A 12,500-nucleotide genomic window follows, 5' to 3' on the forward strand; every position below is an offset into this window, starting at 1 on the left:
AGGTGTGTGTCAGTGTTAATTTCGACATTTTTTCACAGATGAAAACGAGACGATAACTAAATAAAAACTAGTTTTGAATGACAAAAACTAGACGAAAATCTATTGACATTTTCGTCAGCGAATAAAAACTAGACGAAAATGTTAGATAGTGACGATTTGGGAAGCGATCCAGTCTGATGTCCTGCGTTTGTGGTAGATGCGCACATGTGTACTGTGACGTGATCTACCCAGCGGCACACGAGCTGGCATGCGCTGCATGTCTCATAAAACGTTTAAACATGTAAACGTCTGGGAGAGTGAGTAGAGCAGACATGAAGATCTGAATAAGAGTGACGACGCAAAAAAAAGAGCTCTATTCAGTACGGTTTTCTGTGCGCACACACCCGACCCGATCGTGCAGCCGCGCACATACACACCTATACAGCACGCGAGGACTGAACTGAGCTCTCTTTCCTGTCTGAATGGACAAATACACACAACATATTATGTCTAAATGTCCGTTTTGGAGAGTATTCACGTAAATTATGTCGGTTATTGCTTAAACAGTTGTGAGTGTATCTATGTGCATGTCATTGGACATGAACCGATGTCTTAAAGTGACAGTGGGTAATAAACCTAATGCGGTCTGTGTCCTTAATAGAGCCCTGCACGGGCCAAAAACTCCAGCCCTAACCCGGCCCTGGCCCGTGGTGTTCAAGCCCTACCCGGCCCCAGCCCGACAACGGCTGCAGTTTTTTCAGCCCGAACCCGACCCGACCCGAGACGTGTCACTTTAAGCTCTCTCTGACGCGCGCTCTTTGATGCGCGCTCTCTGATGCACGCTGTCTGCTTCACGCACGGCACATCACACGCTACTAAAAGGTAAACTTTTATTATTGGCCTGAAACATCACCAATCATGCCCACAAATATTGAACAGACTGTCCATTAGAGAGAAGCATAAGCATGCAGTAGATAATATAGCGCCACGGGATCCAACCGCAAAAATAAATAAACGGCCTACCTTTCTTTGCTTTTAAGAAAACTAAAGAACAATGTTCAAAAATGAAGAACTCTTCGCCAACTGGCTAATGTTAAATAATATTAATAAAAAATAAAATAAAAAATCCAACTTCTCCCTGATCCTCTGCATGGTCAACTGTCACCTGTTAATGCACGTGAGTGACGCGTGCGTATTTGCGACAATTTGCGTATTGCGTTTGTGTTGCTTAGGCGATGTATAATATTTACAAAATAATAAATACAACAATATTTCACACACATTATGTGACGTGTGCTCTGCACGTATATGGGCACAATGAAAGGAGAGAAGCTAAATAAGCCCGAGTCCGACCCGAGCCCGATCTGTAAAAAAAAAAAATGGCCCGAGCCCGGCCCGAATGGGCTTAGCGTGTCGGGTCCCGACGGGCTTGCAGACCTTTAGTCCTTAATATTGATCAAGCAACAAAAGAAAAAGAGAAAAGCATTCAAGCTTTAATAAGGATTAATTATATTTAATTCATACAAATAAATATGTCTGCTTGAAAGAATAGAGAATGATGTATGCAAGTAGTTATAAAGAATTCATATATCATTCATTGAAAAAAAGACCGTCTTCTACTTTAGGAAAAGTGGTTTTATTTCAGTTTAAGATATTTTTTAAAGGGACACCAGGCAAGTCTGAGTGTTTTTTCTCTACGAAGCTCCCCCTAGTGTCTGGTAGTAAATGCTTTCAAACACTCTGTCGTAAAAACTAACTGTTGTCCCTCCCCCCTCGCCACGAGCAACCCAGCTGATCAGAGGAACCGGCTATTTCAAAACCAGTTATGTCTACCGAGGCAAGTAAAGCAATATTTTATTTCCAACTGATGGCGATTTTTTTTTATTATTGTGTTGTCATGCATACTAGTATTTTTACCGCGAACGAACGATATGAACGAGGCGAACTACTGCTTTCGTGTTTGTTTGTTTTTGGGAGAGTGGGCATGAGCATAAAAAAATATATATCGGAGGTTAATATTTGTCTAAAGTTATATTAGCAAGGTCTATAAGTTCATCTGGTAGAATGACGGTTTACCTTTGCTTGTCTAAGAAAACATCAGAACGTTTTTTCTAGCTCGATCATGATATGTGCAACATGTTTATTGCCTATTATCAGACGCGTTGACTTAGTGACATAAAATAAAAGTGTAAGTTACACAAATAAAACCTACAGAGGAACGGCCAAACAACTACAGAAATCAAACGTGTTTGCTATGACAATGCCTAACATCAAAGTTATAGTATCTAGCATAGTAAGCCCGTAACAGACAGCGATCATAATAAAAACCTTTACAGACAATAGCAAACATCCTGAGGTCACAATTACTTGAAATTTAAATATTAAACACAGTTTATTCCAAAGATACTTGCAACAGCAGCCAGGTCAGCATCCGTTTTGCAGGCTTCTGTTTCTCTCAGTTCTCGCCATTCTGAAAAAGCCGGTCCGATATATTTACTTGAGTCTGACTTCTTGCTCGGTCAGTCTCCCGTTTCCTCTTTCGTTGGTCCTCCGACAAAGATTTCCTAGCTTTCTGCTTCTTTGTTTACAGGCTCAGCCATAACTCAATCTATCGTTGCCCTTTGCTTATAGCTAGCCGGTGCTTGAATGGGGGCGTGTACGTGTGCAGTGCCGTCAAGCAATTCGTTACATCGCGAGACCTGATATCACGCGATACTTCCTGAAGCCGACCCGCCGGCCCAAAGTTGCAAGTGAGTTTTTTCCGCTCTCGGGCACCAGGGGGGTGCGAAACCACCACCATTCAACCCGAAATAAGTAATATAACCATTCCACTGACTCCGAAGCTGTTCAGTTAAGGTAAAAAAGTTACCTAGTGTCCCTTTAAGTTACAGTAGTTAAATCTGTATCTGTATTACACGTTCAAACTTTAAAATCATTCATATTAGCAGGTATATGTTTTCTCCAGGAGTATATGGGTTTGGAAATTTTAGAGAAATTCTAAATAAATGCATTTAAATTGAAACCCATTATATTTTAGTCGACTAAAATCTTATTGTATTTCGTCGACTAAAACTAGACTAAAACTAAAACAATTCAGATGACTAAAATATGACTAAAACTAAATGGCATTTTAGTCAAAAGACTAAATCAAAATTTGCTGTCAAAATTAACACTGGTGTGTGTGTGTGTGTGTGTGAGAGAGGTGTGTGTGTGTGTGTGTGTGTGTGTGTGAGGTGTGTGTGTGTGTGTGTGTGTGTGTGTGTGTGTGTGTGTGTGAGCGCACCTGCTGGTCCTGCAGTTTGACGCCCACCACACGGAAGGTGTTGTTGGTGGTGTTGTGGTAGATGTTGATCCGACTGAAGCCCTGCTGACCCGGTTTGATCGGCACCCATTTTTTGCTGGTGTCGTCGTAGACCATGACGGAGGCGCGGGCCTGACAGATGCTCTGCTCGCTGAAACACACACACACACACACACACACACACAGCGGGTCAGTCAATGATCAGTCAATGTCCTCGCTCCATCCTCCACCGCTCGGGTAACCCACATCACAGCACAGAGTTCAGAAAACACAGTTTCACATCGGACTGATTCAGCGGGTTTGATCAGATAGATCTATATAATTACAAAAAACATTTTGTGAAAACAAAAGATTTTTTTAATAGATTTTTTATCTCAGCATCTGCAAATTAGGTAATATTAGGTTTTTTATTTGTAAATCATTTTCAGAAAATAATCAGGATGCAGGGCCGTTACACACAATCACTGCTGGAGAAAAGCAAACGTGTGTGTGATTAATACTGAACCCAAACTCATGCCACTGAAATACAGACGCGTGACAACTTGCCCCGTCTGCTCTTCTTATCATGAAAATCTGCCTTTCTCCGTGTGTCAGTGCTGTAATCCAGTGAAAGTGAAACCCAGTAACTGTGTTCTGGTGAGCGTTTCTCTGCAAGCGTGACAGAAAATCTCCCCTTCTGACGTATGAAGAGGATCTTATTATATTACCGGCCCTTGATCTGCACGTTTACACACACCAGCGACATTTGGCACTGCATCTGTGGACACTAACATTCAGAGTCTCTCCGTAAGGCTGCACTCGCTACTGGTTATTCTGGGATTCTGGATGAGGGAGATTGGCCTGTTCTGTTATTGCCGGAGTTTCTGAAGCTCGTGTAAAGACTCCGCCCTCTTCTGAACGGAGGCGGAGCTAAAGCTCATTTGCATTTAAAGGGACACACACAAAAACAGCCAGTTTTTGCTCACACCCAAAAAGGGGCAAATATGACAAGCTCTAATAAATTATCTGGTATTTTTAGCATTCTGGGGACACCATAGGTTTATATTACATCTGGTGAAAATGGGGATAATGTCACCTTTAAAGCCAGAGCGTGAGACTGAAGTCACAGAGACAGAGAGTGAGATCAGCACTGAACACGAGGAACACGAGCACATCTGTGCAGCGCTGCTAAAATTATACCCACGCCGCCGGCTGGAGACACTCAGTTCACACACACACACACACACACACACACTCACTCACACAAACACACACACACACACACACACTCTCACTCACACACAAACATGCGCATACCCACTCACTCAAATGTATCTTTATTTAAGGATGTTTAGAGATGTGAGAGTGTTTGGACAGGAGCGCTGAGGAAGAGTGTGTGTGTTGCAGTGATGAAGCATCTGTCGCTCCTGCTGATCATCAGTTTCTGCTGCCGCTCCTCATGGATTATTCAGTCGGCCTGACACTGATGTCACAGGACACGTGTGTGTTACGCACGCCACAATTAAAAAATAATCTGTTACCTCAAATAAAATAAATGTTAAATGAAATAAAATAAATATATATATATATATACACTCACCTAAAGGATTATTAGGAACACCATACTAATACTGTGTTTGACCCCCTTTCGCCTTCAGAACTGCCTTAATTCTACGTGGCATTGATTCAACAAGGTGCTGAAAGCATTCTTTAGAAATGTTGGCCCATATTGATAGGATAGCATCTTGCAGTTGATGGAGATTTGTGGGATGCACATCCAGGGCACGAAGCTCCCGTTCCACCACATCCCAAAGATGCTCTATTGGGTTGAGATCTGGTGACTGTGGGGGCCATTTTAGTACAGTGAACTCATTGTCATGTTCAAGAAACCAATTTGAAATGATTCGAGCTTTGTGACATGGTGCATTATCCTGCTGGAAGTAGCCATCAGAGGATGGGTACATGGTGGTCATAAAGGGATGGACATGGTCAGAAACAATGCTCAGGTAGGCCGTGGCATTTAAACGATGCCCAATTGGCACTAAGGGGCCTAAAGTGTGCCAAGAAAACATCCCCCACACCATTACACCACCACCACCAGCCTGCACAGTGGTAACAAGGCATGATGGATCCATGTTCTCATTCTGTTTACGCCAAATTCTGACTCTACCATCTGAATGTCTCAACAGAAATCGAGACTCATCAGACCAGGCAACATTTTTCCAGTCTTCAACTGTCCAATTTTGGTGAGCTCGTGCAAATTGTAGCCTCTTTTTCCTATTTGTAGTGGAGATGAGTGGTACCCGGTGGGGTCTTCTGCTGTTGTAGCCCATCCGCCTCAAGGTTGTGCGTGTTGTGGCTTCACAAATGCTTTGCTGCATACCTCGGTTGTAACGAGTGGTTATTTCAGTCAAAGTTGCTCTTCTATCAGCTTGAATCAGTCGGCCCATTCTCCTCTGACCTCTAGCATCAACAAGGCATTTTCGCCCACAGGACTGCCGCATACTGGATGTTTTTCCCTTTTCACACCATTCTTTGTAAACCCTAGAAATGGTTGTGCGTGAAAATCCCAGTAACTGAGCAGATTGTGAAATACTCAGACCGGCCCGTCTGGCACCAACAACCATGCCACGCTCAAAATTGCTTAAATCACCTTTCTTTCCCATTCTGACATTCAGTTTGGAGTTCAGGAGATTGTCTTGACCAGGACCACACCCCTAAATGCATTGAAGCAACTGCCATGTGATTGGTTGATTAGATAATTGCATTAATGATTAATTGCATTAATTGAACAGGTGTTCCTAATAATCCTTTAGGTGAGTGTATATATATATATAATTAATCTACTGGCCAAGGCAACATTTCTCATTTAGTTCAGCTTGATCTCTTAAAGGTACACTATATAACTCTTTGGCCATTTTGCAGAAGAACATTGTTGTGGTTGTGCTACGCAACTAAAACTTCGATGCTTAAAAAAGGTCATAAAGAGATTGTAAAACTAGTCCATATGAATTAAGCAGTTTAGTAAAAATGTTCTGAAGAGACACGATCACTTTATACACAGACTGAATTTAGGATTTTATCACATATAAATATTCATCAACACACATCAGTTGGAGTAAACGGAAGCTCAAGCGAGTAATGATGCTGAAATTCAGCTTTGATCACAGGAATAAATTACACTTTATATATTCACACAGAGAAGTTCGCTTGACGTGCGAGAGCCAATGAGGTTCATTCTCGTGTTACGCATCACCTTTGAGCTTCAGCGAGAGCCAATGAGGATCATTCTCGTGTTACGCATCACCTTTGAGCTTCAGCGAGAACCAATGAGGTTCATTCTCGTGTTACGCATCACCTTTGAGCTTCAGCGAGAGCCAATGAGGTTCATTCTCGTGTTATGCATCACCTTTGAGCTTCAGCGAGAGCCAATGAGGATCATTCTCGTGTTACGCATCACCTTTGAGCTTCAGCGAGAGCCAATGAGGATCATTCTCGTGTTACGCATCACCTTTGAGCTTCAGCGAGAGCCAATGAGGTTCATTCTCGTGTTACGCATCACCTTTGAGCTTCAGCGAGAGCCAATGAGGATCATTCTCGTGTTACGCATCACCTTTGAGCTTCAGCGAGAGCCAATGAGGATCATTCTCGTGTTACGAAACACCTTTGAGCTTCAGCGAGAGCCAATGAGGATCATTCTCGTGTTACGCATCACCTTTGAGCTTCAGCGAGAGCCAATGAGGTTCATTCTCGTGTTACGCAGCACGTTTGAGCTTCAGCGAGAGCCAATGAGGATCATTCTCGTGTTACGCATCACCTTTGAGCTTCAGCGAGAGCCAATGAGGATCATTCTCGTGTTACGCATCACCTTTGAGCTTCAGCGAGAGCCAATGAGGTTCATTCTCGTGTTACGCATCACCTTTGAGCTTCAGCGAGAGCCAATGAGGATCATTCTCAGGAACAAATCAGGTTTTTTCTCACGTGTCAAACAGATTCGGCTGATCTTCTGTTTATGTTCGCTGATCAGTGTTTATATGTGAATAAAAGCCTAAATTGTATCTGTTTGTCATTTAAAGCGATCGAGTCTCTTCAGAAAATTTGGACTAAATTCATTTCATATGGATTAGTTTTATGATCTCTTTATGATGATTTTGAAGTGTCGAAGTTGTAGTTGCGTAGCCGTATATAGAGGGACAGAAAGCTCTCAGATCTCATCAGAAGTCTCTTCATTTGTGTTCCGAAGATGAACGAAAGCCTTACAGGCTCGGAACGACATGAGGGTTATTAATGACAGAATAAAATGTTTTGGGTGAACTAACACTTTAAAAGACATAACCAGTTCAGATGAAAGGAGCTGAAGCTGAAGACATTACTGTAGTTTTACACATTAATAACGCGATACTTCCTTGACGATAAACTCCAGCACAACACCCGTAATGACTGATGTTCTGATAATGCTGTACAGTAACTCTGCTAGAGAGACAAATATGAGTTTATCTGTTCAATACAACACAGTTTCAGATCACTCAGTTTTCGCCATCTAAAGCCAAGGTGATGTTGATTCTTGTTTTATTACATATAATACTATATAATATAACCTATTACCTATTTATGCATTAGTCTATATGATATTATATTAACACATGCTATATAAATGAGGGCTCATTAGTGTCTCATTCTTCATTATGTCTAAAATACCCGAGTCAAACCACATGTGACCCGTTACCATGACAACAACGTCTGATGACATCACAGATCATGCAGCACGTTACACAAATCTAACGCAATGAAAGAGTCAACTAAGAGACTTTCTCCCCACATCTGATCAGTAAGAGCCACTGATGCTCCGAGACGGATCGCAAGCTGCTGAAAACCTCGAGTTCTGAGATTGAACGTCTGAGAGTCAGAGACGCCCGACTCCAGCCAAACACAGCAGTTCTGACACACTTACAGTCACTGAGCCAGTGCGCCGCGTTACACAAGAAGCAAAGCAGTTTTGGTTTGGAGCAGAAATCATGAAGCACAGAGTGTGATGTGTGTGAAGGAGCCGCTGAAACACACTAATGCGCTGACAGCACAACTGGACTGGAACAGTCCTCTGGCCTACATAAACAACGGCTGAGGAAGAGGAGATGCACTGCCTCTTTAAAGTCAGATGAAATCAAAATGGACAATTCATGTTTTTCTTTGGAATATTGCAGCATTTATTATGAATCATTTATTATAGTTTAAAATTCATGTTGAATCAGAATCAGTTCCTCTTGCAGCATCTCTTCTCTGATGATGTGGGCGGGGCTATAACCTGTCACTCACATGAGATCAGCCAATAGCAAACCACAGCCATCCAATCAATTCCCCACAGACACAATCAAGCCCCGCCCACATCTGTTCTTGTTCCAGAAGCGTTTCACTCACAAAAGAGGAGAACAGACTAGAGCAACTTCTGTTTCATACCAAGATGTACAAGTCAGAATACACTCTAAAAAGAGAGGTCAAATATGGTCAAACCCAAGCGTTAGGGTACATTTTTTAATTACATTTTTAACCCAACGGCTGGATTTGTCCATATTTGACCCAAATTTGGGTTGAAACAACCCAGCGTTTTTTAGAGTGTACTGTAAACAGCATAAATTAATGAATATTTCATACATGTTTGAACTCTTACTGTAAGATTCAGTGAGCGCATCTCATATTTGATGAAGTTTGCATCATTGATTGTGCTTTGAATCGATCTGAACTGTATAACAGAAATACAGCTCGACTGAATCCTCACCACAGAATCTAGAACTAGTGTCTAGACCTGGTTTTCTGTGTTCTGTTGCAGGATTGAGTCTCATTTATTCAGATAAAATAAACTAAGCTCTTGTTATAATCTCTCAGGATAAACCTAAACGGGATATGATTTAATACCCGTGTGGCGGCTTTACATCTAGCACTAGAACCGGTTCATAATACTCTTTTAATACATTAAGAAACAGTATATTATTTTGAGTTTATTCTTGAAAAAATATCAGAAATTATATCTGGTGTCTGAATAATTTTTGGTTTGACTTTATGAAGAAGAATAAACTCAAAATAATATAGTAAAATATTTATAGTTCATAAATGTAAGTGAGGAGAGCAGAATAAAGTAAACTGTGACATATTATACCCAAACATTCTTCATACAGAGACTATCAGTGACACTAATAAACATTTGGGAGCAGAAATGATTGGGACACTTTAAGCTGATCATGTTCTGCTGAAGTGTGTTTTCTTTAATTGCTAATGCTCTTTTTACACACAGACTGAACACAATGAAGCATTGCTTGGTGATTGGTTGAGCTAAACTGGTATTATCTAATTGTGTAGTTAAATTTAACAGCTGACAGATATTCAACATAATTCATGTGTGAGACAGTCTAACAGAAGGACGGACAAAACCAGTCAAATATCAACTGAGTTCTGCTCATATTTTATCACCATTTTCTAAACTAAAGTGAATAAACTGATGATGTGAGAAGTGTTGAAGATGTCTGAATACATGTTGGTTTGACTGTATGATTGTGAGAATTAGCCATCAAACTGCACTGCAGAATGAGAAATATTAAAAGCACCCAGTAATAAAGTGAGACTGATGCGACGCCAGACAGGAAATCTCCAGGAAAATGAAAAGACTAGAGCGGATCGTGGGAAAGACGGCTTTGCCTCGAGGTGTTTTTACTGAGAATCTGCAAACTAATCTGAGACGCACTGATCGAGCCGAACACTGTTGTGTGTAAATGAACGGCCAGAACACATTAAAAGTTTCTGTTTCCTGTGAGAACGGTGTGTGTTAGCGGCCCCTAAGTTAATAACTAATGATCTTTACAAAGGAAGTGAATCAATCAAACTAACTTTATCTGGACAATAACTTTATTCTAGATCTGCTGTAAAGCCTAAACACTCTCTGTTACTGTAATCTCCTGTTATCACTGTAAAGCTGCTGTGAAACTCTATATTGTTAAAGCGCTGTATAAATGAAGATGACTTGACTTGACACTCACACACACACACACACACACACACACACTCTCTCACACTTTGCTAAAGCGCTGTATAAATGAAGTGACTCGACTCGATTCTCCAGTGACTCTCCACACTGCTATCACAGAGAAGCGCTGCTGAGTCCACACTGACACATTACGCTTCCTCTGTCTGTCACAGTGTATCAGAGGATTCCGTGGTTGCCATGGCGCCCTGGCTAGTCTGACTATGGGATGCTGAGAAGCCGCACGTCTCCACGGTAACAGAAGCCGTTGGGATGCAGTTCAAGCATCGCTGCCTCTTTCATTCATCACAAAACGAGCCACACATTACAGGATGAAAACACTCTATTCTTCCAGTGTGGCGGAGCATCGACTGTATTCAAAACCTCATCACTGATCCAGAACCTCATCACTGATCCTCATTACTGATCCAGAACCTCATCACTGATCCAGAACCTCATCACTGATCCTCATCACTGATCCAGAACCTCATCACTGATCCAGAACCTCATCACTGATCCTCGTCACTGATCCAGAACCTCATCACTGATCCAGAACCTCATCACTGATCCGCATCTACTGTATACAGAACCTCATCACTGATCCAGAACCTCATCACTGATCCAGAACCTCATCACTGATCCGCATCTACTGTATTCAGAACCTCATCACTGATCCAGAACCTCATCACTGATCCAGAACCTCATCACTGATCCTCATCACTGATCCAGAACCTCATCACTGATCCAGAACCTCATCACTGATCCTCATCACTGATCCAGAACCTCATCACTGATCCAGAACCTCATCACTGATCCGCATCTACTGTATACAGAACCTCATCACTGATCCAGAACCTCATCACTGATCCAGAACCTCATCACTGATCCTCATCACTGATCCAGAACCTCATCACTGATCCAGAACCTCATCACTGATCCTCATCACTGATCCAGAACCTCATCACTGATCCAGAACCTCATCACTGATCCTCATCACTGATCCAGAACCTCATCACTGATCCGCATCTACTGTATACAGAACCTCATCACTGATCCGCATCTACTGTATTCAGAACCTCATCACTGATCCAGAACCTCATCACTGATCCTCATCACTGATCCAGAACCTCATCACTGATCCAGAACCTCATCACTGATCCAGAACCTCATCACTGATCCAGAACCTCATCACTGATCCTCATCACTGATCCAGAACCTCATCACTGATCCAGAACCTCATCACTGATCCGCATCTACTGTATACAGAACCTCATCACTGATCCAGAACCTCATCACTGATCCAGAACCTCATCACTGATCCAGAACCTCATCCCTGATCCGCATCTACTGTATTCAGAACCTCATCACTGATCCAGAACCTCATCACTGGTCCAGAACCTCATCACTGATCCTCATCACTGATCCAGAACCTCATCACTGATCCTCATCACTGATCCAGAACCTCATCACTGATCCAGAACCTCATCACTGATCCGCATCTACTGTATACAGAACCTCATCACTGATCCAGAACCTCATCACTGATCCAGAACCTCATCACTGATCCGCATCTACTGTATTCAGAACCTCATCACTGATCCAGAACCTCATCACTGATCCAGAACCTCATCACTGATCCACATCTACTGTATTCAGAACATCATCACTGATCCAGAACCTCATCACTGATCCAGAACCTCATCACTGATCCACATCTACTGTATTCAGAACCTCATCACTGATCCACATCTACTGTATTCAGAACCTCATCACTGATCCAGAACCTCATCACTGATCCTCATCTACTGTATTCAGAACCTCATCACTGATCCAGAACCTCATCACTGATCCTCATCACTGATCCAGAACCTCATCACTGATCCAGAACCTCATCACTGATCCTCATCACTGATCCAGAACCTCATCACTGATCCAGAACCTCATCACTGATCCTCATCACTGATCCAGAACCTCATCACTGATCTACATCTACTGTATTCAGAACCTCATCACTGATCCAGAACCTCATCACTGATCCAGAACCTCATCACTGATCCACATCTACTGTATTCAGAACCTCATCACTGATCCAGAACCTCATCACTGATCCAGAACCTCATCACTGATCCACATCTACTGTATACAGAACCTCATCACTGATCCTCATCTACTGTATTCAGAACCTCATTACTGATCCAGAACCTCATAACTGATCCGCATCTACTGTATTCA

General features: G+C 42.2%; 1 protein-coding gene across 2 annotated transcripts in view; it reads right to left on the bottom strand.

Moving 5' to 3' along the window:
- Nucleotides 1-12,500, bottom strand: part of evlb (Enah/Vasp-like b) — a 58,826-nt gene that overhangs the window by 30,631 nt on the left and 15,695 nt on the right. For both annotated transcript variants that reach the window (XM_079887897.1, XM_079887898.1), the window contains exon 2: nt 3,263-3,431. In XM_079887897.1, coding sequence (XP_079744023.1) covers nt 3,263-3,431 — 169 coding nt within the window. The remainder of the gene's footprint in view (nt 1-3,262; nt 3,432-12,500) is intronic.

Source organism: Squalius cephalus (assembly GCF_949319135.1).
Source record: "Squalius cephalus genome assembly, chromosome: 12".
In the NCBI taxonomy this organism is placed as follows: Eukaryota; Metazoa; Chordata; class Actinopteri; order Cypriniformes; family Leuciscidae; genus Squalius; species Squalius cephalus.